General features: G+C 47.0%; 2 protein-coding genes across 11 annotated transcripts; one reads left to right on the top strand and one right to left on the bottom strand.

Annotated features, from left to right (window-relative positions):
- Window positions 1-133: 133 nt before the first annotated feature.
- On the top strand, window positions 134-14,441 carry LOC118510356 (coronin-6). 8 transcript variants are annotated; one of them, XM_036052060.1, is made up of 6 exons: window positions 134-269; window positions 7,227-7,561; window positions 11,040-11,162; window positions 11,405-12,256; window positions 12,593-12,859; window positions 12,934-14,441. In XM_036052060.1, the coding sequence occupies exons 2-6, from the start codon at window positions 7,364-7,366 to the stop codon at window positions 13,234-13,236; spliced, it is 1,743 nt and encodes a 580-aa protein (XP_035907953.1). In that variant the 5' UTR covers window positions 134-269; window positions 7,227-7,363; the 3' UTR covers window positions 13,237-14,441. The 8 variants fall into 8 exon arrangements, with proteins under 8 accessions (XP_035907953.1, XP_035907950.1, XP_035907958.1 ...); XM_036052057.1 differs by having other exon boundaries at window positions 139-285; XM_036052065.1 differs by having other exon boundaries at window positions 139-285; window positions 12,614-12,859; window positions 12,934-14,295.
- A 162-nt stretch (window positions 14,442-14,603) lies between these two features.
- On the bottom strand, window positions 14,604-26,717 carry LOC118510344 (transportin-1). 3 transcript variants are annotated; one of them, XM_036052036.1, is made up of 8 exons: window positions 26,470-26,717; window positions 25,986-26,390; window positions 23,915-25,897; window positions 23,662-23,833; window positions 23,481-23,576; window positions 22,844-22,919; window positions 22,283-22,457; window positions 14,604-22,208 (listed from the first exon to the last, which is right to left on the bottom strand). In XM_036052036.1, exons 2-8 carry the CDS (start codon window positions 26,082-26,084, stop codon window positions 22,101-22,103), a joined length of 2,709 nt encoding a protein of 902 aa, XP_035907929.1. In that variant the 5' UTR covers window positions 26,085-26,390; window positions 26,470-26,717; the 3' UTR covers window positions 14,604-22,100. The 3 variants fall into 3 exon arrangements, 2 of the variants coding, with proteins under 2 accessions (XP_035907929.1, XP_035907928.1); XM_036052035.1 differs by having other exon boundaries at window positions 25,986-26,717; XR_004906000.1 differs by lacking the exon at window positions 22,844-22,919 and having other exon boundaries at window positions 25,986-26,717.
- Between the last annotated feature and the right edge of the window lie 117 nt (window positions 26,718-26,834).

The following is a 26,834-nucleotide window of genomic DNA, read 5'->3' as shown; positions in this document are numbered from 1 at the left end:
TTAATAAATATAAAATGGAAACCAGTGACAAAATCACCAAAAATAAAAGCTTTTATCACAGTGCCTTTGTAACTCATATTGCGCTCAATTAAAGAACCATATTTGTCCAACGTACAAGAAGATCGTAGCATCGTGGCGTTGCCCACCACTGCACTTGAGGAATTGCCTTTTTTGGGGTTGATCGTGATACATTAAAAATTATATATATCCAGTTTTCGTGTCTCGCTGCGAAATTTTTGACCGGCCGTGCATTTGCATTTTCGACCGAGGTGTGTGACGGTTTAGGTAAGCGTCCGCGTCGTCGTTCGTGATCGGCGAAACGGTGCAGCAATTCGCGAGGCTTGCGTAGTAAAGCGACTGTGATTTGTGATAAACAAGGCGAGCCACAGAGCACAGAGCGAACCGTGCAGTGAGTGTGTGCTGTGTTCCGGCTTATCGCGGTGTATTTTTTGTTGTAGTTGTTCGGGGACCACACAATCTAGCTGCGAAAGCCCGCCCCGCCCGTGAAGAATGTTCGTGGCATAGCGTAGCAAAAAACGGTCAGAATAATGCTGCTGGGCTGGGCGAGCGAGCGTATTTCTTGAGTCGTGCGTGTTTTCGACAACGGCCACGGCAACAGTGAACTTCGGCCGTGAGAAACTCGTCTTGATCGAAAGTGATGATGGGCGTGTGTGCGGTGCCTGTGTCGCGCGCCTCCTTGTTGCCTAGCGGCCTACCAATCCCTGGCTGGCCACATTCGAGTTCGGTGCCCCCGTGCGGTCCGTGTGTGTGGGAAGTGTGCAAGCGCGGTACGGCGGACAACGGACGGGATATCTTGAGCGGTGGTGCACCAAGAGAGCATAAACGCATACCTCGGGTGCTGTAGCCAAAGGAATCCAAGAGGCAGTGTGCTGATGTGATTGAAAATCTTGGCTACCATAGTGATCCTACATATTTTGCGAACAACCCCAGCCAGAAGGAGGATCACGTAACCATCGCGAGCAGCCAGGATCTCTTGGCTGGTCGGTTTGGGACGGCTATTAGGATACTTTCGGTTTTGGAGGTTATGATCGTATGTTCCGGGTCTGCGGTGGTGGCAGCAGGATTGGGTCGCTTTCGTGCGAGTCGATCGAGATCTAGATTATCCGCGCCCGAGACGGATGTGGGAATGGGCGGCATCGTCATCACCATTCGTGTATTTTTGGTAGCGCGAAACAGATGCAGAAATGAAAAGAAATCGAGTGGTACGGAGAAGCAAACGACCAAAATGATACGATCGTCCGCAAGATCTTGACCAAAGAAGCTGGAGTGATTTTTCAGTGGCGATTGGCAAACCAGCCAACGTGTGTGTATGTGTGTGTGTGTGTGTGTGTGTGTGTGTGAGCTGAGTGTGAGTGGGCGGATGTGGATGGAAGTATCGGGTTATTTTTTTTTAATTCTGCTTCACCCAACCACCCGGGTAGTATATCCCATTAACAGCACAGACCAGTTGTCGCTGGTTCCGCGCGGAGCAAGTTCGAGAGTGAAGTTGGCCGTCCGCTGGGGAGTGCTACGTGCTGAAAATATTTGACCAAGGTCTGGTGCCGCGTTTCGACCATCAGCAAGTGAGAGGTGGCCAGGCGCGAATTGGTCGCGATGATGCTGCGGTCGCTGAGAGAGAGTCCATCCGCACCGGGGCGAGAGACACATGTTGGCAAATGTGTCGGCCACACGGAAGGGGGAAGGCCGGTTTTTTGTCGCACGCTCGCGCAAGCACCGTGGAAAACTACTTAACTAATGAGGTTCGTTTCTCCGAGGGATGTGATGATGTGTGCCTGGTATCACTTTCCTTGCCCACGACCAAGACCAATGACACCATCCCGGCCGGCCACGGAACGTGTGCAAGATAATGTTTTTATTAAGCGGTTATATTTTCTTGCGCCCATCAACACGAGAACCGCGGTAGCAGTTTTGCTTTGACCAGCCAGCCAGTGTGTCCCCTGCGCTGTGTACGCGCTCGTGTGTTTGTGCAGAAAATTGGGTCAGCCCCGTTCGACTCATCCGTCTCGAACCGTCTTGGCCGCGTTGATAGTGTCTTTGCTGGCTGATATTGTTTTTACCTTCAATTGTTTAATGTTGTGGTTTGCGGGTCTCTTGTTTCACGTACTGCTTGCCACACTCACTGGCCGAGCAAGCAAGAAGGCGGTCCAAGGCGGTGTCTCCAAAGCGACCAAGCGACCTGCGTCTACTTGGATTATGCTGTTTTGGAGAAAGTTTTTGCATAGAACCATCATCCTCCTCCTTCTTGACGACCGACGACCGTTTCTGTGACCTTCGTCACTGAGTGCGGCGGAACCTCCTCGTATATAGGCCATCATGCGGGTGCGAAACAACAACGGAGAAAGATGGCACCAAAAACACAAACACCAAACGAGCGCCCATTAGATTTCACTAGCTTTCCCGCATTCTGGCAAAAAAGAGAAGCAAAAAAAAACGTGTCGAAAAACAGTTGTGCGCTTTCTACTTCTCTTTTTTGGTAAATTATTTGTCTGCGGATCATTTGTGCAAGGAAAACATCAATTTTACCGCTACTGAGATCAGGATAAACCCGGGGAATTTGGATCTGCCATATCTGGCTGGCTTCCAAGGCTTACATTACTCGCTGATGAATGAGACGTACGGAGAAACGATCCGGATTGGATTTGAACCCGGTCCTATCGTCTTAGTTACCACTTGAATATTTACTGCTGCTATCAACTGTATCCTTAAGAGACAAATTGCATCTGACCAAGTCTGGGTCCAATACAGCAGACGACTCGAGGTCCTGGTGGCCATACCCTGTACAAGCATGGGCCAAGACGTCTGAACATCGGAAATGAAGAATCTGAACAAGAAAGGCAGTATTAAAAATCCTAGTCCATGCTGCCAATAAGGAAGAGCAATGGAGGAGGCCATTAAGAAGTTCGATCCTTTTCGATGCTGAGCAACAAGAAACTTTAATTGGAAATAAAACAGTAATCAACTCTTCAATCATTCCGCTTGCCGGACCAACCTAGGGCCAAGCTTATATCAAATTGCATTCGATGGCGAACCCAATAAGCAAGTACATCCAGTGCAAAATTAACACGCACTACCGAAGAGGAGCTCTATCAAATAAAACATTATTGCACACACTTTCCTCCTCTATATAAGCGAGGGTGTGCCAAATACCGGTCCGCCATCGGCTGGTTTGTGTACAGATCTTGCATGTTGGCGCAAGAAGAAGCGCACGTCCATGGTCACGTGGATGAAGGAAATGTACGTTACTGTGTGCGGGGCCGCCAACCGTCCGGGTGATGATCCGCGTGAGGTGTGCGTGGCGTGTGTTACGATTACGAGGGCAGGGCGGGCAGTAGTTCGTCTTTTCCTGCTCGAAGGCGGTTCGAATATTAAACAAAGCGAGCCAATGTTTCAACGCTTCCAACTCGCCTCTCCGTCTGGTCTGGACGCATTTCGGGCGCCGGTTCCGTTTCGCCGTGTTGATTGCATTTGTAGGAAATGGGAGCAGTGCCAGCGAGCGGCGTGTGTGCGCCCGCGGAACGGAAAGAAACGCCCGGGCTGCTGATGTGCGGGGGCCCCGAGCGACGATAGCCGGAGCCGGTGGTGTGTCCGGTCCATCGATGTGTGTGCAATGCAGATGAGGAGCTGGTGCAACTGCCGGTGAAAATGGTACACTGCCGGACCGGCTGAGCCGGGCCATGTCGCTTGGTCTATCGACCGACATCACCACTTTCGCTTCGATCGATTTTCCAGCTCTGCTGCGGCTCTTTGCGGCGTCTAGCCCGCAGTCGTACCGCAGTGCCGAAGAAGCGTTGCTGTGCCAGAAAGCGGGAAGCAGAAAACACTACCGTAGCGTCAGCTGTTCTGGCCCACTATAAACAGGAAGAGAAACTTGCAAAAGCGCCCTTTGTTTGATGACGTTTGCTGCAGACGACGATCCAGCAAAGGGTATGTGCGTGTGTTCGTTTTACGGAACACTACGGATTCAACCCGAACCTATTCGTAGCGCCAGAACCAGAAAGAGCACGCCTTGATGATATCATCAAGCATCCGGTTTTGTGAATAATTCGTCGATATATATCCCTCGCCGGCACTGACCGCAGTCATGGTGTGCACTGTGTGAAGTAAAGGCTGGATACGAAATGCTTCAATCGCATCTTTTTCTAGCCCATACTGCCGGCACTACTCATCTGTTTCTACCTTCGCAGGCACAAGCACTCGACGAGTGTGTCAATTCTATCAGGCAGCCAAGATTGTCACAACACCGCTACAAGGGGAAGCAAAAAAGGGCACGTACAATTCAAAAATTCATCTGCCACAGCTCACCTCACGTCGGAAAAGGCGAGGCAGGCGTGTGCGGGTAAACGAGCGAAGAAGCGCTAAACAAAAACATGACGGATGGCGGAGGATTCGTGCTGTGAAATGCCAACGTGAAGGTCAGAAAGGTTTTTCTGCTGCTGCTGCTGCCGACGACGTCAGCCAGTCTGTGTGAGGCAAAGTGCTTTAAATAGTATTCGCGCCTTTGGAGCAATGGGTCTCCCCACAAAACGAGCATGGAACAGCACGAAGTTAGCGTTGGCGTCGTGCTACATGATCATCTTCCCTTTTGCGATGGGAGAACATTGTGCCCCACGCTGATTTTGTTGCAATCTAGAGGAAATCTCAAAGTCTTTGGACGATCCCCATCAAAAGTTGGATACAAACAGTCGTCACCTTAAGACGAGTTCCACATATCATTGCGTTTATCGATCTGCGATTAACCAACGACCCGAATCGTTATCGCTTTACGGTGTTCAAAAACCGATCATCGTTTACGCTGACGCAATGAACCAACTGCCCGGGGAGCAAGGCAGTGTGTGACGACTGGGCAATAACAATATAAAAGCAGCAAACGACAAAGAAACTAGCCCAAATCAGTAATGCGAGCGCGCTTGTCACCTCCCGCGAAACAGCTGACGATGATCCTCGCTGTGGATGAAAGTGAAAAAGGCTGAAAAATGGCACCCGATGCACACGGCTCACGTAAGCTGTGGCGCTACATGAGGATAGCCGGTGCCGTGTATTTACACACGCGCTTTACTTTGTCGGTGGCTTTTCTTTCCACGTCGTTACCTCCGGCGGAGCGGCGGAGAAGCTGAACAGTTTTTCTTTCGCAAACACACGGCGTTTGCGAATTAATATATATGTGTGTGACAACAATGCCGTTGCGGTGTAGTTTCGCGTCACGGATCGATTACAAATGGGTTTTTGGATTGGATGGGCGGTAAAGCAAAACAAAAAAAAAACACCCCCTGACGTGATCAGCCTTCCCCCAAAAGAAGCCTTCGTCTAGACACACGAACGGGTAGCTTCGGTTATGGAATAGTGCTCGATTAAAAATACATAAACCCCTGCGCCACCCGACCGATAAAGACATTACTGTCGGGGTGTTGGTTTCGGTGCTGGGCCCCTGCATGCTTTCTCGGAAGGCGAATCTTATATCATTGCTTGGTAGGATTTCCGTTGCGGACCGGCGAGGGGTTGGCCGATAAAATGATGCGGGCAGTTTTTCCCGATAGCATCCGTTTGTTTGCCTTATCACACGGGGCGATGAAAATAAATGATAAGTTAATGGTGGAGCGCCAAGGGACCAAACCGCTCGAGCGCAACACTGTTCGATAGCAGCAACAGTAGTAACCAGTAGGGCCGATGTTTGATGGGAGGAAGATAAAGCAAATAAACATCTCGTTTCGGAAGCGATCACACGATCATCAAGATCATGCAGGGTGGTGCGTCGAATTATTGTGTCTGTGGAGCAATTAAAGTGTCCCCTTGCCTTGTTTGTCGTATGGGCCGCCGTCTGCCGATCCATGCTATCGGACGAATTATAATTTAATGCGTGACATCCATGCAAATCGTCCGAGAGAAATGATATCATTTTCTATATGAATCATTTACATTCCATTGTTGGGGGGGAGACGTTTGAATTGAGAACGAGACAACATAGAGCTTATGGACCGTGGCAATGAAGAACATTGGCATTTGTAGTTTGATCGCGTCATCTCAGGCGAGACAGACCGAAGACTCTTCATACTATTATGGATGAGTTCGATTAGCATCCAGGCTAGTTAGAAGTCTTCGCCAGAGCGGATGTTGGAGATGTTTAAACGTTTTTCGATCTCACTTGCAAGAAGAGGATAAGCTAGTTGACTGTGGATCAAGAGCGAGGCCACTGTTCCAGGAATCCATTTGCAGCCGACTTTGGCCTACGACTGGCGTTGGTCGTGAAGATATTGACGGTGCTAATGGGGATGTATTTACTGAATCTAAGTCCAATTAGTGCATTCAAGATATACGGAACTCTTGCTAAATGCAGGCGCGTATCTTCAGGAAGAAACTGGACCGGGCAGCAAGATCAGGGATGGAGTTATAATCCGGTTTGCTCCTAACAGATGCCGATTCTGATATTGGACAGTGCAATCAGTATTCGATCAACTTTTTTTTCAAATGAGTAATAAACCTTAATAAGCAACACAAACGCTATTCGCCACGAATACTTCTTCTCCTATTTACCACTTACCTCATTTAGCCTTCAGTTTGTTGAGTCATTTGCGATAAAACAAACGCCAAATGAAGTGTAATAAAATAAGCGCGACCAGCGCGAATCGAACAACAACACAAAGAAGTGAAATGCATTGACGGATATGCTAGCTAAGGGACCCGCGTCTTATCTGGCGGATGGGGATGGTGATAATATAAAATACACAGAGCGTTTGAAAAGATAAGCTCCGCCACGCTATGCACTAACCCTGGAAAGAACCGGCAGCAGCGCCCCCGGGGCTAAGCAACACATCATCGTTTGATTAGTTTGTGCGTTCATACGTTCGATGCCGAAACGACGTACGGATCGCTCCGCTGCAGTAGCAGGGCGGTGAAAAGACGCGGACCAACGGCAGCGCGAACGTGTCTGAAGCGGAAGAAAGCGTTTCTTCTCCTTGACCAAAAAAGGAGTGCGGTTGAAACGGTTGCGCCGCGGCACACTTCGATTTCGGATCATTTTTCCAACACGCTTTTGCTGCGGTTACTGGTTACTGGGCTGGTAGGAGGCGAGGAACACGACACACTGTTATCGTTTTTGACCAGTGATCTCAACCAGTGCTTGACATTTGTCCCGAACTCTAGTGTTTTACCTGAGTGAGTGAGTGTGTATGAGTTGGCGCGATTTTAATAGAATTTCTCCCAAAATTTAGACCAAGCTGCATAAACCAGAAGAAAGGAATTTCGGCAATTGCTTCCTTCCAAGCGTGGTGGATATCATCGTCAGGCGGCAAAAGTTGGCGAGACAGGTGTGAAATAGTGGAAGTGTATAGTGTGTGCTACTGTGAAGATGTCGTTTCGTGTGGTGAGAAGCTCCAAGTTCCGGCACGTGTTTGGGCAGGCGCTAAAGCGTGAACAGTGCTACGACAATATTCGCGTATCGAAGAGCAGCTGGGACTCGACGTTCTGTGCGGTGAATCCGAAATTTTTGGCCATCATCGTCGAGTCGGCCGGTGGCGGTGCCTTCATCGTATTACCTCACAACAAGGTAAGAACTTCAGCGAACATCCAGGTCTCTCGCCCAGGGGGCAATCCAGGGGTTTTCGGTCCTTTCGTGTCACGTTGCCATGGAAACACTCTCGACGCTAGTAAGACGAACCAGAAACACCAAAAGCCTACCCCTTAGCTATAGCTATGGTCCTGCAGCCCGAAGAGTGCAAAAATAGCAAAAATCGTAAAGAATAACGCATCCCCATGCAATGCACGCACGCACGCACGCGGTGGATGCCGAACCGACGAATCGGCTTGCTCGGTTGCCCCAAACACACCGGGTACCGGTACGGACGTACGTGGTCGGTTTTAAAATTTGTACCGAAAAGTGTGCAACCGAAAATAGCTTCCCAATAGGCGGTGCTAATTTTAGAGCATTCTTCTGAATTTAAACTTCGGATTCGCCACACACCACACCGCAAGAGACCCAGGGAGGAAGCCATGCTGAAAGAGGATGGTAGGGACGAGACAGTGTAGACATAGCGGAAGGGTGTGTGTGTGAGGGGAGGATTCGGGGTCGTCTCTTTCCGGGGGCTGGGTGAACGTGTCGGATGTTGAGGAAGGGCACGGGCCAATCCTACATTGAGTCATCGTCGCTCCCAATCGGACCGGTCGGAGTATGGTCGTCACAGCACATGGGGGGGGGGGGGGGGGGGAGGGTTGTTTTCGGTTCGGTTCGCTCTCATGCTGGTGACTAGCACTGGTTGTGTGAGGAAGCAAATCCCTTCGGCAGCTCTCTTTCACTCTCTCCCTCGGTCTAAGCCGTGATTGTGCGTGCGCAACGCTTGAAGAACGGATTATTCCTACAAAATCGCTTACACAGGGTTTAAAGTGGATTTTCCTCTTAAGGTTAGAGCGAACGAGTGGTGGTACTGTTCGACCGCCCTGCTCTGGGTCATACTAGCGATGTTAGCCTTTCTCTGGAAAATCGTGGCAAATACTGAGCCGAGTTCTTGGAAGCTTTCGTCATCACAATTCGCATCACCGATTTGCTGCCTTGGAGGTTAGACAAACAAATCGAACGGAATTTTATGTGCCTGTTTTTTCGGGATAGAAATTGTTTATTTATTTTACATTCGATATTATTGCGGTGTAATATGATACAAATCATGACGGAATTTGTATGTATGCTTTGGTGAGCTAGAATTGCTATTTTGGATTTCAATTTTAACAGTCAACATATGTCCATAATGCTTTTTTCAAGTAGAATTTAATGTTGCTCAGGTAGTTAAGAACATTGAGAACTGCTCCAATGTAAGCACACGTCAAACATGACGAAGCTGGGATTATATGGATCATTTATAGGCCTAATAGTCACTCTCGGAACTCTCGTAGCTGCGTTCGTGAGAAGCATGCCCAATAAGATTTTTAGGACCCATATTGACTTTACTATTGTGCAGCTATATAGGCTCATCAGTCTTAGATGAGCTGATCATGTCAGGAGAATGACACCCGACGACCCAGTCTGTAAAGCCTTTTTGGGCCTTCCATATGGAGACAGGATAAATGTTCTGGTCCGATTAAGATAGAATGATGGCGTTGTTGCGTCGGTCTGTAAATCTAGGATAACGAATTGGCAGACGAAGCAGCTCGATCGTGAGTCGCGATCACAAAGCGGAGGGTAGGTGGTGCCGGATAAGTAACCCACAGTCCAATGTTTATTGCCATCAATTTCTGCGGCGGAATTTGTGTACCAATTTCACCAAACAATGGCGGCAAACGCACGACAAAAGGTAAAAACTAATTGAGTTGTTGACCACAAACAGACGGCAGGATGCTTACCTGTCACAACAGTTTCCTTATGCGCCGAAAGATTTAAATTTCGCGATCAGTGCTGTGCCGTTGTTTACTTTATTGCAATCGAGAGAGAAAAAAAGCAACTCACCAGGGTTTTATTATTTATTCATTCAACATCAGGAAGAGAGACACACACACACGAGCTGTGCTGGTCGGTGCCGATGCGAATTCAATGATTATTTACCTTAGTAAATGGCTAGGGAAATGGTTTTGGCAGCAGTTCAAATGCTTGAAATATTTGAACGTAACTTCTTTCTCTCCCCCCCTCCTACTCGCACGCATTGCCACGATCCTCTTGGGGCAGGTTACACGTGCTTTAATTATGGAAACACACGCGACAAACGGGCGATTTATTTTTTCCGATTCGCAAAATAAGGATAAACGAGCGGCATACCAAGTTGCTGCAGGTGCATGACTGCCGCCACGTGAATGGATGTGATCGACTAGGAAGACCCGCCTAGAGATGACCGTATAAGGCAACGTCCCACGGAGACATTGCCGGCCCGTCAGAACGGGATGTGCAGTTGGGTGTCAGAATTAATTATGCGGCTGGCCTCATTAAAGAACCGCCGGTGGTGGTGCATTCCCTCCCCCGCCCCCCCTTTTTCCGGCAAGATTCGCAAATAAAGGCGCGTGGGCGCCTTTTGGCCTTATGTAGGGCGTTATTTTGGTACTTGCACACGGCCATTACCTTCGCGTGGTGGATTTTCGCTGCCCTGCGTCCGGCGGTGAAGGTCTTCTTTTGGCTGGAGAAAAAGGAATTTTCTTTCTGTTATTTCCTCCCCTTTTTTTTGTTTCGGTTGCACAGAGCGAAAGTTAAACATCCCGTTTTCATGGATGTAGGGAGCAACAAGAAGGTGAGAACGATCGTTCATGCACGCGCACACGCGGTGGGTTGTTTGCAAGTGTCAGAGGTTTAAATTTCGATGCAAAACAGCAGCGGCAGCAGGATGTGTGTAAAGCGCACCTTCACGTGCCGCTAGAACGTCTGTGTTTGACGGACAGTTTGGGATATTCGGCGATGGGATGGTTCGGAAGGCGTAGGCGAGCGCGAGAGATCAGCGCGTGTGTGTGGTTGTTCGAAATGATCGGTGCGATCGTATCATTCGTGTGCAAAACTATTTTTAAGACACTTTTTTAAATATATTTTCGCACCTCTCTCATCGGCGCTATTGGTCGATATGCCCCTGCTGGCGTTCGAGAAATGGAACGGAACGTTACGAACACCGGCCAATAGTTGGAATGATAGAAAATCGAATGCTCGTTTAGCTTTATGACTGGGAGTAGCAATAAGCGATCAGCGGTACAGACAGTAAAGCTTTACGAACCGTAACTACGATTACTACACGATGACAACACATCGATTTTCCAAGAAATTTATGTTGTCATGCGAGTCACAAAGAAGTGGCGTAATCGTGGTCAAGGAAAAAAAAATGCATTGCTTCTTAATCTAAATCATCTTTGAAGCTCGTGGGAATAAAACGGCAATTTAAAAATCTTTGTAGACACAACACCTCATTAGATCAATCCTTGACGACGTCCTGGGGGAAATGGGGCCAATGTCGTCCTTTCTTCAACGCATGAGCGAACGATTTTCCATCGCCACCGCTCTGAGTAAACAACTACATCAACCATGATCTGATTTTCCGTTTTTTCGCTGGCCTTTTCCACTCATGTAGGTTGGACGAATTGCAGCGGACCATGCACTGGTCGGTGGACACAAGGGCCCCGTGCTGGATATTGCCTGGTGCCCGCACAACGACAATGTCATCGCATCTGGGTCGGAAGACTGCGTAGTGAAGGTGAGTCGCTATCTCTTTTTCTATTTGTGTGTTTTATAGGACGAGACCTTCCAACGAAGGTTACCACCAACCTGAAGAGAGAGGGTGGACAAAGACGGTCTCTAATCTACCTCGAGCGTCAGTCAAGGTCGGAAAGCTGCTCGATTAAGTTGACGATCGGTTAGAATACTCGCCACTTGATTTTCTTTCAAATTACTTTAAGATATTAACCTGATTCTTCTGTTTGTATCCTCTCCCTGCAGGTGTGGCAAATCCCAGATGGTGGACTATCACGAACTCTCACCGAGCCGGTGGTGGATCTGGTTTACCATCAGCGCCGTGTCGGGCTCGTCCTGTGGCATCCGTCAGCGCTGAACGTGCTCCTAACGGCCGGTTCCGACAATCTGATCGTGGTGTGGAACGTTGGCACCGGTGAGGTGCTGATGCGCATGGACTGCCATCCGGACACGATCTATAGCGCCTGCTGGAACTGGGACGGATCGCAGCTGGTAACGACCTGCAAAGACAAGAAGATCCGCATACTAAACCCACGCACCGGCGAGGTAGTGAACGAGGCGCTCGCACACGAAGGTTCGAAGGCAACGCGCGCCATTTTCCTCCGACACGGACTGATCTTCACGACCGGTTTCAACCGTTCGTCCGAGCGGCAGTACTCGCTGCGGGCACCGGACGCGCTGGGCGACCCGATCGTGATGGTGGACCTGGACACGTCGAACGGCGTCATGTTTCCGCTGTACGATCCGGACACAAACCTGATCTACCTGTGCGGCAAGGGCGACTCGGTGATCCGGTACTTCGAGGTAACGCCCGAACACCCGTACGTGCATTACATCAGCCAGTTCCAGACGCCGGATTCGCAGCGAGCCATCGGCATGATGCCAAAGCGGGGTTGTGACGTGAGCACCTGCGAGGTGGCCCGATTCTACCGGTTGAACAACAGTGGCCTGTGCCAGGTGATCTCGATGACGGTGCCACGGAAGAGTGAACTGTTCCAGGAAGATCTGTACCCGGACACGCTCGCGGACGAGGCTTCGATATCGGCCGAAGATTGGATCAGTGGAGTGGATGCGGATCCGCAGCTAATCTCGCTAAAGGTAAGTAGACATTGTAGGGGCAGCAACCCATCCAGATACTTAAGACCAGCCAGTTCGCAGACGTAACAACAGGAGAGACAATCATATACAAGTGGGGTGGAGAGATTGTTCTTGTTGGAAGAAGAATCGTTCACCCTTCTCACCACCACCTCCACCACCAGGCTTTGCCATGCTAATGTTTGGCGCACTCGGCATTACATACAACTAACATAACACAACATAACCAGCCAGAGTCAGTCCTCTTATTCCAACATCGCACACCAAAACATTGTAGTTTGTAAGCTCCGTGTACCGATCAGTAGCGCTAGAGCATCTCTCTTAAACCCGCTGAATTAGGATCGCGTTTTTCTCGTGCAGGGTGGGTACGTGTCGCAGGCCCAAAGCACCACACTGACCGTGACGAAGAAGTCGAACGTGCTGGACAAGATGGCGCCGAAGAGTGGCGGCCCGAAGACGCTGTCGGCATCGACGGGCGGATCGGCGGGCGCATCAGCCAACGGATCGCCGGTGACGGTCAACAATGGGACGGGTGCGGGCGGTGGCGGCGGCAGCACATCACCTGCCAACAATGGAACGCAGCAGATCACGATCGGAGGCGTATCGGTAAGTATCGGTGTATGCTTGCGGATCAGCCAGAGAACACCGTTTAAGCTATCCTTCATCTTCTACATTTCAAGGAGCAACAGTTTGGTGAGCTGAGGACAAAGTTCGAGGAGGAATTCCGCAAGCTGAAGGCAATCATCGTGAAGCACGAAAACCGAATCCGATCGCTGGAAGCGACGGTCAAGGCAATGACTGACCGGGGGCTGACGGAGGTGGACGGTGGTCTTGCACCTGCCGCCGCCTCCACCACCGGCACCTCGCCCTCCCCAGCACCTTCCTCGTTGCCACCCACGTCAGAGGACGGTGCGCAGCCGCAGATCGTTGCCGATGGTGGTGGCCACTACCGCAACTCCACCCTAGAGCCGGACGAAGTTTAAGCCAGTGACCTTATATTAGGTGCGTAAGGTGGTGGAAGCCTCTTGCTTCTTCTACTTCCTTGTGCGTCGTCGCACATGGCATAGCCCAAGAGCCGGTTAGGACATAGGAGGAGTCGCACCAATACCGATCGGTGTGTACAGGGAGAGGAATTGTAGTACAGAGGGAATCGAAAACGCGCAACGCAATCGCCTACTTGCAACATCCTGAATCGTTGTAGCTTACGGATAAAGGATAACTACGCGCGCCAAAAAGGAGCCAATAGTAAGAGAAGAACAAAACAACACAAAATTGCCTTGAATATGGTAGAAAACAAAACAAAACAAAAAGAAAAAAGGATACAGTAAACCATATGCTTAAAGCAAGCCTGCGATAAGAGATTTTGTATTTGTGACGCGGTATGTTTTATATATATATATACACACACACACACGCATCATTACGTACTAACCGTTTTGCTATGGCCTTCGCCTTTCCTTTCCTTTTTTTTTTGATCCCCACCGGGAGCGATTTGTCCTTTGATCGCTCACCCGGAGCTTTCTCTCTACGTATATATGGGTGAAAGAAGCGAAAATGCTACTAGAGCTTCCCAGCAACGGTTAAACAAATACAAGTGCGCGCGCGCTCTCGTTTACAACTTCACCGCCTACTTTGGGTGATTAGCCGGAACCGAACAACACACGCAACAACAGAGAGAGAGAGAGGGAGCAGTGTCGCAATGCACAGCATTACTGCAACTCTATATTGCTATCGTATAAGCCGAAACTAGAACGCGCATTATTTGTCTATATTGCAAAAAAAAAGGAACATGGTGCTGCAAGTGTGTGAGTGAGAGCGGAACTTTCGAACTAAGATATACGACACAACACAATTCAAACAATAGGCGAAAACACTGAGCATACTGCAGGACGAACAGGAAAGAAAGCAAATAGGAAGAACGCGTGTGTGCGGTGGTGAATCGGCTCGATATACAAAGGTAAAACAACAAAACACACACACACACACAAGTAGTATGGGTAGTGTGCGAAATCGATTAATACTTATTATTAAATTAATTCTTATTACTTGTTTTTATGATTAGATAAATCAAAACAAAGAGAAAAAGAGAGGAAGGCGAAGCGAAAGAAGGCCGAGAGAAGAAAACAAAAACAGGAACACACACACACAAGAGAGAAACAAAGGTATATAATTAAGTATTTTAAGATAAGTTTCCGTGTAGTGTGTTTTTCTTCTCCGGAACGGTGTGGCACGAATTAATGAGAAAAACGAAAAGAAAAAACGAAAGGCGAACGAATATCGTTTGTGGTGAGTAAAGTGAACATATTTTCGGAAATTGTTTGCAAAATACAATACACAATATGCTTGTAGCTTAAGTTTTCATAGATTTAGATGTATATGTAATATGTAGTTTCCGTCAGCCAGCGGTATATGCTCCCACCATCCGATTGTTCTTTGAGACATGCTTTTTCTTATATATATATATATTACACTATTTCACTAAATTTGCTGCTGCTATATTACACACACTACCAACGTCACAACCAGCTGTAAGCTGCTGCTGATTTTCTCTCTGTGTGTGTATTTGTGTCGGGGGTTGAAGGAGCAGAAGTATTAACTGAAGGACTAATCGACCTAACGTCCTCTCTCTTTTGCTGTTGCGGATTGCCTACAACCTACGTATTCGCGCATGCATTTCCCCTTCATTGCTTTTCACCCCAAGGACACACTAAGGACCCACGCTGAATAAACCGTTTTTTGTTATAATATTAGAAGGATTGGTTTTAAGTAACTGCTCTCGGTGCGCTCGGCAAAACAATATTTTTGGCTCTTTTTTACAAACGGCGAGAGAGGATTGCTGGTTTAATGTTGGTAAAGCTTCAGTGGATTTTCGTTTATTACTTGCGGATGATTTTTTTCCCTCTACTTTGACGAGTTTGAGTTGAGAATGATTTTTGCTCAGCTTTAATACTATTTGCCAGTAGTGCTTTATTCCTTTTTGTAACGCGGCGGGGCCATTCTATAAGCCATCAAAGGTCCCATCATATATCGCTCTTAAATTCTCTTTTCGATAGGTTGGACATTATTGGAAGCGAAGAAGATTTCCATTTTACGCTCTTATCACGCCCAGCTGTAATAGCTAATTTTCTACCATTACTTCCTCTCGCTCTCTCTCTTTCTCTCTTCGTGCTGTACAATGATGAATTTTCACAAAATCTCCATAAAGGAAAAGGAAAAGTCAATCATCTGTGCTGATTTAATTGCCTTGCTTTCCCTCGCCATAGGTGGAGCACAATGGTTTGGTAGAAATACACAGCGTGAATAATAATGATAATGAACCACATATAGCAAACCGTTTGCACTTTTTTCTTTAATCTTAAAATTATGCTTTATGTTTAACTCCCCCGCTGCAAGCTATCAAATCAAATTTAATACTATAAAACTCTTTAACGGTTTTTCGTGTCTGCTGGATGACTGGCTCTCGCGGGGGTCACCCGCCCACTCTGTGTACACCACCCGTCACAGTATCATATTAAAAGACGCGATCATCGAGTAAAGGTGGAGGATGAAAGGATTTCCAGGACACAACATGGAATTGTGGGAAGACCGGGTAGGAGAAGGAGGATGATGATGATGGATGAGACTTCTGTTCTGTTGTGTGTTCCTCACTACTTTTCCTTACTCAAAATGTTTTATCTGCCCTAACACTATATCTCTGTGTATCACCTGTGGATTTATGTTAGCTCCTATCGGTTGGATTCTTCTTTTTAACTCACACATTCATCCTTTTTTGCACACTCTCACGCACAACCCAGCTACACACACACACACACACTCATTCGTTCGCTAAATATATAGTACTAAAACAGAATTAGTTTACATCACCGACCGTGAACGATTCGCATGGTGATGGTAGTATAGCAGCTCTTTGTCATTACACTCCAACACCAGTGCTTTGCTCAACGGGCGCCATTACTAAACCAAGTGTCCACAGTGTCTGAAGCAGCTTAGTGTGTTAGTATATGACACACGTGAAGGAAAATGGTGGTGATGGGATTTTTGTGCACAGTGAGTAATGTGAGCTGCTTTGAGAGGTGATTAAAATTATAATAAAACAACGGTAACAACGGTGTTATTGCCAGTCCACACATTTATATTAGCACCTTTGATTTACGTTTCTTTTTTAGCTTTAATTTAAGGACCTTTCTGTTTTGGGAAACGAAATTTAACTTCTCACAGATTGAATATTATTGTGCTGCAAAAGTACACATATTTGGAAGAAAGTTGGACAGACAGAAAGGCTAAGCAAGGGCATTTTTTGTTAAATGATGATACACAAATTCTTTTTCCGTAGATCATTCATACACTCAAGCACACACATGCAAAGTAGTCACACATACGCTTCATAGCCATGGGGGACATTCATACGACACGGGTTTTTTGTTTGTGTGTGTGTGTGGGTTGTAACCTAAAAACGAAACACAGTGAACAACTACTACTACCAAGAGCGGAATAGAAGACAACGGAAAATTGAAATGTTTTTCGCTACAAGCTACTAATAAACTCCCGCCTCCCAGCTGTCCAGGTTTTGGTTTGTTTTGTTGGTGTCCCTTCCTGATGTGTCCCTAACCGTTTCCCTAGTACACTAACGATCGATATCGACTTCCCTAGCTTCCTATGCTGTCAGTTTTGATTTACCCTATAGTATGTCTTGTACAAAAAAAAAACGCATTTTCCCTACTGTGTATAGTATCACACACCCTACGCTTATAATAACCCTAACCAGCAGCTCCTGACTCCTGTTTTGTTTGCTAATACCGACGAGAATACCGCGACGCGCGACACACGATCGATGCGATAATACGATAACAACGGATATACGCGAACCGCGACGCGAGAGATGAGTTACAATACGATCACGACGACGACGACGAAATACCGGCGAGATTTACGCGAGTTTTACCCGACCCGAGACGACCCGACGAGAGAGGACTTCTCTGCTTCTTCGGCTGAGGAACGACGACCCGATTTAGAATTGTTAAGTATGTATGCTTTGCTTTGTTTTTGTTTTGTTTCAAACGAGTTTGCTTCACGGTTTTTTGTTCTTATGAACATTGAGTTTAGCTTTGCATTATGTTGCACGGACTTTTGGCTTTTACATTCTTAAATAAGTTACTACACGGGAATAAAAATTTAACGACCGTTCCCTATCTGCCTCTGGTTGCTTCTTACTATTCTTACTATTTACGAATGCAACAACACATTTAAAAAAATAAACTAAACATCAGATTTTTGGCAGAGTAGTAGTGTGAAACGAGTATTAAAAAATCGGGGCTTCATGTGGGAATAAATCACCAACTACTAGCGGCCGGACGCACAACACACACACAGGTGGAATATTTAATATCACAACTTTAATGACGGCGGCGGTGTGTGCGTGTTTTGAGATGATATTTTGTTCCTTTGTTTTGATCAGTTTTTTCTTCGCTAGTTTCCTCGCTAGATCAATCCTTTACACAGCCCTGTTTTACATAGAAAATGAATTTCTTCTGTCAATTAGTAGTAGTAGTGGTAGTAGTAATAGAACGCGGCACCAGAGTGCACGAACCGATTCAATATATATATGTATGTATGTACTCTTGTTCTTTTCCCCCATTAATCTAATTCCTATACACGCTTTAAAGCCTACACTGCTAGTTGTGTTGTGTGGGACAGTTGGTTTGGCATTGGTTTTTGTTTTTTTTTAACTATCAAGAGGTGTTTCGGTTTGGGGAGTCCAGCATCAGTATTTTAATTCAATTGGACAATGGAAATTTTGAACCATGCACACAGCACAATTTCACAATTAGTTTTGAAACAATAGTAACAAACCTTAAATAGCCACACAAGTGCAAGCAAACACAAACAATTTAGATCAGAACAGAACAGGGATGCAGGGTTTTACGGAGCGCATTTAATTGTTTTGTTGAGTTGTACGGAAACCAAAAAACATCAACTAGAAGGTCAGATTGCCAAGTGTTCATGATGACAAATATCTTTGCTTGGCTAAGTTAAAATGGGTTGGAAACAGAATCAGAAAAAAAGGAAAAAGCTGAGGATACTTCAATCAATCGGAGTCAGGGTTGAACCTCGGCTCTGCTATTATCGCATCGACCACCGGAGAGGAGGGCCCCATAAGGACTCTTCTCTTCTCTTCTTTGGCACTACAACTTTGCAAGGTCTCGGCCTGCCATTTCTGGCTTTCTGTGACTGATTTTACCCGTAGCAAAGTAGTCAGCCCTGCGTACGGGGAGGCGGCCTGGATGGGATTTGAACCCCGGTCCTGCCGTGTGAAGACCGGCGCCGCTGTCGCCTCGGCCACCGGACCGCCCCCCCATAAGGACTAAGGACAGACAAAAAAAAACAAAAAAAGGACAGACAAAAAAAACGACCCGTAAAACCCTGCAAAAATACATTCAAACAAATACGTTCCTACCTATACGAGAATCTATTGTTTCTGCTGCTGCTACTGTATTTTTGGATGATTGAATTGAATAGGTAGATAGACAGACAAGCCACACATAAAAGGGATAGAATAAATACGATCCGAAAAGCTATGTCCAGTCTACGCCAAAAAGGATGGTATTTAAAAAAAACCAACACAAAAGAAGAGGTCCCTAAGTATCATAAGCTTCTTGTACACCCCCTCTCTTTCACATGTGTGTTCAGTAGTGGGACTTGGTTTTGCGATTTGTTGCTGTTATTCTATAGTTCAGTGTTGTGGTTTGCTGCTGCCCTTTTGCATGGGAAATATGGTCTGGATTGCGGGGGTTCAGTCTTTTAAAAGTTTTGTTAACTACTCTCGTCTGTATGATTGCAGATTGTAAAGTTTGAAGATCCGTTCCATGTGGTTTGAAGCAATTTTTTCGTTTCAATTATTCTCATAAGGCTTGTTTAACATTTTTCACACATCTGTTGTGATCATCCCAGCAATTAGCAATAAATTAGCTTGCTCTTCTCCTGTTTTTTGTTTTGTTTGTTTGCTAAACTGTGTTTTTGTGTATAGTTCCTGTTTTGTTGCAGAATGGTATAAGTTTCAGTTGCTTTAGAATACTTATTATCGTTTGCTTGCTTTACTCTTTTTTGTGCCTCGATTTTGTGATTTACCAGTCTCTTTTACACTACATTCGCTTTCGTCTGGTTTCTTTAATTTTCTTTACTTGAAGCAATAAATAAACTATCTCTCATCTCATCTTCTAATGGCACACCTGGTTCCACAGGCCTGTCTGCTGCCTGCGCTCTATCTACACTGTTTTGATCGTATTTGAGTTTTGATTTGTATTTCCCTCCAATCGAGCAGCAGGCCAGATGCTGCCAAAGGATTGATTTTGTGCAGTGCAGTGCAGCCACACTCAATGTTTTCGGCCGTCTTGTGTGTGTGTGTGAGTAATCAGACTTTGTTTCCGCCAATCCTCGTTTGCATTTTTCCTCCTTCCCCTAGGCAATTAAAAGCTTCAGTTCTGTGTGTGTGTTTTAATTTACCTTAAGTTTGTCATTTGTTTCTTATTTTCCTTTTAATAATTTATTCGAATGACTAATAACAACAGAAACGAAGCAAAGCACGATTGCTGTTTGCCTTGTTGTTGTTGCTTGCTGAACGAGAAGCTTAACATGATAAATCAGGGCTGGTGAAAGAAGTTTGTAAACTACGAATAAATATTTCCAACAAATCAAATCAAATAAAACAAAAAGAACCCGCCGTTTGCAAAGCGATTTTCTTCTTCTACAACGGTTCCTCTCTCACACTGTCCTCCTATTAACGATTAATGTTACGCGACACGATACGATAACGCGATACGACGACCCGAAACGACGACGACGATACGAAAACCCGCGCGAAAATATAACGATACGACCCGGAGATACGGTTTCCACGAACGCGAACGCGACCAATTGGTTTCCTTCCTGTTTCCTAATCCTATGCTGCCTTAAGTTTTGTCCCTACTGCTGCTGCTTTACGTATAGTTTTCTTTTTCTGATGATCCTGGCGCTAATAATAATATCACTTCCTTGTTTGCGTGCCCTGTTTCTGTACCGGCATAGAGTACCGATTCCGAAAGTAAGCAAAAACAAAACGGCGCTCACCTTTTGTGTAATTTGTTTCCTTCCTACTTAAAACAAGAACAAGCGCAAATGGTTACGTTTTCTCTCTCACACACACACTTTCTCGTATGAGAAGATGCTCTGAAAACAGTTGGACATTTGTTTGTTGCTACATTTAACAGTTTGCAGTTTAGAAATAAAACACTACTAACGGGTGAGCACGTCTCGCGCGCGCGCACACACATGGGGGACGACGACGACGACGACGACTGTGACACACACACCATAAGCGCGCTCATGGCTTTCTCACATCCACACACAATCATTCATTCATCGCACACAATCATACAAATTCCCTATTAGTTTCCCTAGTGTTGTTTTGTTTTCCCTAATCCCTAGTCTCTGTTAAGCTTTAATTAAAAATTTCCCTAACCTGCTTAATTGCTTCCCTTTTCTCTTCTTGGCAATGTTGGATCTGTATCATCGTTTTGGTATGTTTCCGTTTCCTTTCCCTATCCCTATACTTGCACAGCCCTATCTTCTAAGACGTATGGGTGTCTCCTAACGCAGTTTCTTTTCCACTCCTAATTTTTTTTTTCTGTGGGCCCTACGCTAGTATTATCCCTACTGCACCACCACACCACATCACCCTACAGTGTGTTGAACGCCAGAAGTCTCCAATAGGAGAGTATTAGTTTCACAGCTACCTTACTTTCGAATTTAAATTACTTTCCATTGCGTTTTGTGAGTGTGTTCGCGCGTAGTTACGCGTCTTTTTAACCGTTCTTTCTTTCCAGAAGGGGGGATGGGGGAGGGTGGGGATATAACACGGAGGGAGTTTGAATAGGAGATTGATGAGCGGGGACGAGATAGATGGTATGTATGGGTATGGTAAATGAAGGTGTTGCAGCTGCTGCACATGCATACACACACACGCGCACATACATATTTACGAACCGCAACCTCAAATTGCTGCTGATGATGATGATGATGATTATCGGTACACCAAACAGGCGGCGGTGTGTTTGAAAGTATACAACAAATTACACGTGTCGTTACATTTACATGCAAAAGTACGAATTTCTAATACAGTACACAAGTTTGTTTTCTTCTCTAAAAAAAATAGCACAATCATATACACAATTGTTTCGACCGCTTTCGCCGAAACGAATCCACGCATTCGGGATTCGTGATCACCTCCTATGCAAAGTAGCCAAGTATGAGTTTGCCTTTGATAAGCTTTTCTCGGACAAAACAGAGCCATGAGAAAGAAGCCTCATTCCCGTTTTTTCCTTTTTGTTGAGAGAGACAGGACGCAAGATAGTAGCTATCTATGTGGCGATCCATCTGGTGTGTTTCCATAAATGTTTCCCAACAACTTGAATGTCTACGAAATCTACGGACATTACATCCTGTTCCGAATATTTAATTTAAAAAATAATGGTACACACACTACTATCAATTCTTTACTTCATTCGTAAGCGTGTCGTGTAAATGACACGCTAGAGCACACGTGTTTCGAAAATGTCTACACCATCATCCCTCGTTTCTGTGTGTGTGTGTTCACCCAAAAAAAAATCGTTGGTAAAATTAAACAAGCACAGCTGATGATTTCCAGCGTTTGTCATTGTCCAGACCAACCAACACACAACACACTCTTCTCTACATTGTTCAATAATCCCAGCGGACGCTAGGAGTTGGTAGTAGTGTGTAGATGTGTGTTTGTTCCAATAGTATAACGTGCACTCACTCACCACCCACAGAAAGGACGATCGATCGGCTCCGCTTAGATGTTGTACATTACCGCCAAGCGTTCGCTCAGCTGGGGTGGAAACTGTTCGACGAACCGGGCCCAATTTTCCTCTCCCACCTGCATCTTGAAACCGTGCAGAATCTACAGAAAGAAATGTTGGGCAGCGTTAAGAGCGTGATTCACCACATCACCGGTTGCAGATCGTGGATGCCTACCTTTTGCAGCATCTCATGTAGATCCTTCTGCGGCGTCATCCACGAGGCGGCTGCATCGCAGAAGAAGATAAAGTCCGGCACGACGCCAACCGGATTGACCGTGATCATCTGGCACATCCCACGGAAGGCGGAATCCTTCTCCTCGTTGTCGCGAATGTTGCGCAATGATGAGCACCTGCCATTTGTACGATCAAACGATTGGGAGAGAGGTGGGATTATTGTTGGTGCAAACATAAGTGTAGTGTTAGCATATTTTGCTCGCTCGTATCTGTCGATTGCATATTGATTGTTTTGCTGGGAAAGATGCTCTCAATCCCCACAAACACACAAAACCCGGCATCGAAACGGTTACAATGGCATAGAATTTTGAAACATTGACAAATAAAACGCAACATTAGCGCACATCAACACAACCCACAACACACTTTTGCATCGTACTAGAATAGCACACACACAGACAAAAAAGGGATGGCTAAAGGAGCGGGGGCAAAATTAAGTTTAAGATATATGAGCAAAAACGAACGAACGAACGATATATGGCGAAAGAATTTAGTTACACACCACTGTCGCACAAACTGTTGCAATGAGGGAGCCACTTCTACGGGGCACACGAGACCTAGACGCCCAATTGTTATTGCTGTACAGGAAAAAAAGAGAAAGAAAACAAAACCGAGAAAATAGTAAAGAATATGGAAATGACATGAACGTACGAACTATTTTTTTTTTTCGTTATATGATTGGGGGGGGATTGGAATAGTGGTTCGAATAAACACTGGTTCCTTTCTTTCTTCTTTGCTGCTGCATTTGAGGAGTAAATTTGGTAAATCATAATACGAACGCAGCAGCCGCCAACATAAAACACGCGCGCACAGACGCGCACTACATGCAACACAGTTACACGAATAATCGTAAACAATTTAATTAACGTCTCCTCAAGTTTGCGCGTTCGGCTCTCTCTCCCTCTCTCTCTGCTTGCGCTTTAGCTGCAAATCGGTAAGCAAATGTACATTACGACATGGAACATAGCACAGTGGAGAAAAAAAAGAGAAAGAATGACCACGATAATATTACACGCAAACAGAGACGAAAAGTGAACCATACTACAAGAATCTGAACGCATTTACTTGTGTAAATGGCAAATTAGGATGAATGTTGAAGATTGGGCTTTGGGGAGAGCGTTCCAAATGCGTCTACTTACCAGTGTTTTCCAACAGAGTCTTGGGAGTGTTGACGTTGTTGATGATCTCAATCAGCGGTCCCAACACCATCGGAATGTACGGCTTGGTGTCTTCCACTGAACAAAAAGAAAGATCAAAATTAGTTTTCCACTTTCCAAAGGGCCACTTCTACCGCTTCCGCTTCTTCTTCTCTCCACTTACTCAGTTTGATACTGATCTCTCCAATGGCCCACGTTGCATTGTTGCACACCGAAATGTACTCCGGGTTCAGATTGTGACCCAGGATAGGCAAAAAGTCGGCAATGTGTGGATGGACGTGCTGGAAGCAAGCTTTGGTCAAATCACCCAGCAGTGCGAACGATGATTGACGAACCTTTGGGAAATAGATTGGCGAAAAAAAAAGGTATAAAATTTCACTCCAAACCTCTTCACCCCCGATGGTGGAGGACCTTACCTCAGGCATCGAATCTTGCATGCACTGGTAAAGCAGCTGCATAATGTTGCTGCTCGACACCAGCGACTCGATGTAGCAATCCAATCCCTCCGCCAGCCCCGAAAGCAAATCCAGCGCGACGATCATAAAATCTTTGTCCGGCTGATCGAACTGTGTCGGGTTGGTGGTGCTGGCCACGTCCTGTATCAACGTTTGCTGGATCAGCGAGATGCAGCGGCGGTAGACGGGTTCCGAGTAGGGCAGGAAGCCGGAGTGCAGTGCGGTGGCCACGCTCGACAGACACTCCAGCAGTGGAAACAGATCCTTGTCCTCGTCCTTGAGATTGTTCCACTTCTCGATCAGCGGTGGCATCAGCATGCTGATGTACTCCGGTTTGTTCAGATGATGCCCGACCGAGTCGGCCAGCGTGCCGATGGCGTCGTAAAGAATCAGCAAGTTCTTGTGCTGATACTTGCGGAACGCGAACACGAGCGTGTCCAGAATGAAGCCCAGGTACGGTACCAGCTCGGTGCAGGCCTCCTCCTCGAGGGTGGCAAAAGCGGAACAGGCAGCCTCCTGCACGCGCTTGTTCGCGTCGAGGATGCGCTTCAGCAGCTCCTTCATCAACGGTTTCAGATACTGATCGTGCGGCTGGCTGACGACCCAGTGCGCGTAGCGCGACAGGGTCCAGCAGGTGATCGATCGAACCAGGGCCTTCTTGTCCGACAGGCACAAGATCAGATACGGGATCAGCTCGGGAAGGTGTGGCACCATACCGGTCATGCAGCCTTCCGCGATCGCTCCCAGCGCCAGGATGCCACTCTCCTTCACCAACCAGTCGTCGTGGAAGAGTGTCTCCTTCAGGATGGGCAGCAGAATGGGCAGGAACTCATCCTTGTACACGTTCGCCAGCACGTCCAGCGTGGCCGCACTGCACTTCCGCAGGTTCCAATCGGATGGGTTACTGTCGTCATTCATATCGACGTACGGATCGTCGATATCGTCGTCCTCATCGTTGCCTTCCATCGATCGTACCGCACCATCGCTACCACCAGCACCGCTGGCCGCTTTCTGTGTGACCGTACGCGATTTGTGGAACCGAGGCTTAATATCCTCCTCGCGGTCCGGAATCATTTCGTCCTCCTCAACGTCACCCTTCAGTACCATGATGTCGATGTCGCTGTACTTCATGCCACGCACCAGCACCGGCACCAAGTTTGCCAGATGCGGTGTCAGCACTTCCTTGCAAATGTTCTGCTCGGCAAGCGACAACCAGAACTCGCAAGCGTTCAGCGACGTTTCGTCCGAATCTTGCGTCTGCACCAGCATGTACTCGATGATGTTGTTCATGTGGGGCATTAGTCGATCCATACGCACCTCGAGCAACATCACCAAACCGCGGCATACGTTCTTCCGCACCTCGCGATCATCGTCCGCCGAAATGTGGAACAGATTCTCGATGAACGTGTCGATGTGGACCATCAGCGCCTGGGTGCGATTCACGATGAACTGGTTAATGCAGGCGATGGCGTACGATCGGATGCTCGGGCTCGAGTGGCGGAAAAACTGCAGGAACTTTGGAATCATGACGTTCAGCGGGCGGTTCAGTGCACTGCTGTCGAGCGTGTTGGCCGAATCTTCGCAAATTTTCTGTAACGCCCCGAACGCACCCTCGCACACAATGTAATCCTGCGAGTCGAGCATGTCGCACAGCGTGGGCAACAGTTCCGGCCAGTTCGTTAGCCCGCCCGTGTTGGCGATGGTCGTGATGAGGATGCCGGCCGTCGCACGGATCAACGGAGATGGGTCGCTGAGCGCGCGCAGACATTCCTGCTTGATGTACTCAAGGATGGCCGGCTGTAGCTGGGCACCGTGGATGCGGATGTTGTTTTTCAGAATCAATCCCGAGAGTGATCGTGTCGGTTCGTTCTCGGATGTCAGCTTCGTGAGCACGTAGATCAGATAGTTGTTGAAATCCGGGTACTGGTTGAGTTCTTCCAATTTCTGCAACGAGCAAGGAGAGATCGGTGCCAGTGAGGGTGAGTCTGTGCAGCATGCTCCCCGAAAGGGGGGTGGTCTGCTTTCTACTTACCAGCTGCACGGCACGTTGTACCATATTATCCTTTGATTGTGACTGCTTCAGCAGTGTGATGATCTGGCTCAAGCCATCCGGTTGCGGTTCCCACGACATTTTGTACGCTGCTGATGCTTTTTCAACGCAAACGAAGTGTCTTTACGTGATCCCCGTCGTTGCCCGTTTGCGCGAAAGGACGAGTGTCCTTTGTTCGTTCTATCACAAAAATGCTGCTGCAAATGCCTGACCACAGTGAGAGCGCGGCAATGGTTTCTGTTCACTTCGGTAAAAGTTTTAACCAATCTGCCACTAACAATTTTTGTCCGTTTCCCCGTATCCTACCAACGGGCAACGCACCAATCTCGGCCAATCGTTCGCGCGTTCTGCGAACTGTCTCGAAACGAATCGAATAAAAGATGTCGTCTGAAGAAGAAAAAACGCGAGCCTCGCTGGTTGCTAGTTGGATGTGTGTGAGAGACAGATGCTTTCCGCGCGTGTGTACCTGTGTGACGGTGAATGCGAATGTGTGCACTTGCTCAATTGTTGGCCCAAAACTGCTGGTTCTGCGGATTTTCCACCTGTCGTCCGTAGTTCACTCGATGCTGAACAGAGGCGAGGGTGAAAAATTGCCTCTCCGGAAGCGTAGAAATGTGCTAATTGTAGGAAAATGCAATCCTTTTCTGCCGCAAAAATTTCACCTTTTTCCTTTTCAACGCGGGCGACTGTCAATTTTCTGGTGAAGAATGATTTGACAGCATTGACAGTTGGTGAAGATGTGATTCGGTACGAGAGGTCATATCATGCGGTTCCGGGTAGCCATATTGAATTATTCGAAAACGACGTAATAATAAAATATTGTGAAAAATG

Source organism: Anopheles stephensi, chromosome 3 (genome assembly GCF_013141755.1).
Source record: "Anopheles stephensi strain Indian chromosome 3, UCI_ANSTEP_V1.0, whole genome shotgun sequence".
Classification (NCBI taxonomy): domain Eukaryota; kingdom Metazoa; phylum Arthropoda; class Insecta; order Diptera; family Culicidae; genus Anopheles; species Anopheles stephensi.
This window is presented reverse-complemented; position numbering and strand designations above follow the sequence as displayed.

Coding starts and splice junctions, on each gene's coding strand:
- LOC118510344 (XM_036052035.1), bottom strand. CDS start 26,084: ATGTCGTGGGAACCGCAACCGGATGGCTTGAGCCAGATCATCACACTG. Junction 23,834..23,914: donor TGCAAGATTCGATGCCTGAG/GTAAGGTCCTCC, acceptor TATTTCCCAAAG/GTTCGTCAATCATCGTTCGC. Junction 22,458..22,843: donor CAACAGTTTGTGCGACAGTG/GTGTGTAACTAA, acceptor TACAAATGGCAG/GTGCTCATCATTGCGCAACA.
- LOC118510356 (XM_036052060.1), top strand. CDS start 7,364: ATGTCGTTTCGTGTGGTGAGAAGCTCCAAGTTCCGGCACGTGTTTGGG. Junction 11,163..11,404: donor CGGAAGACTGCGTAGTGAAG/GTGAGTCGCTAT, acceptor CTCTCCCTGCAG/GTGTGGCAAATCCCAGATGG. Junction 12,860..12,933: donor TCACGATCGGAGGCGTATCG/GTAAGTATCGGT, acceptor CTACATTTCAAG/GAGCAACAGTTTGGTGAGCT.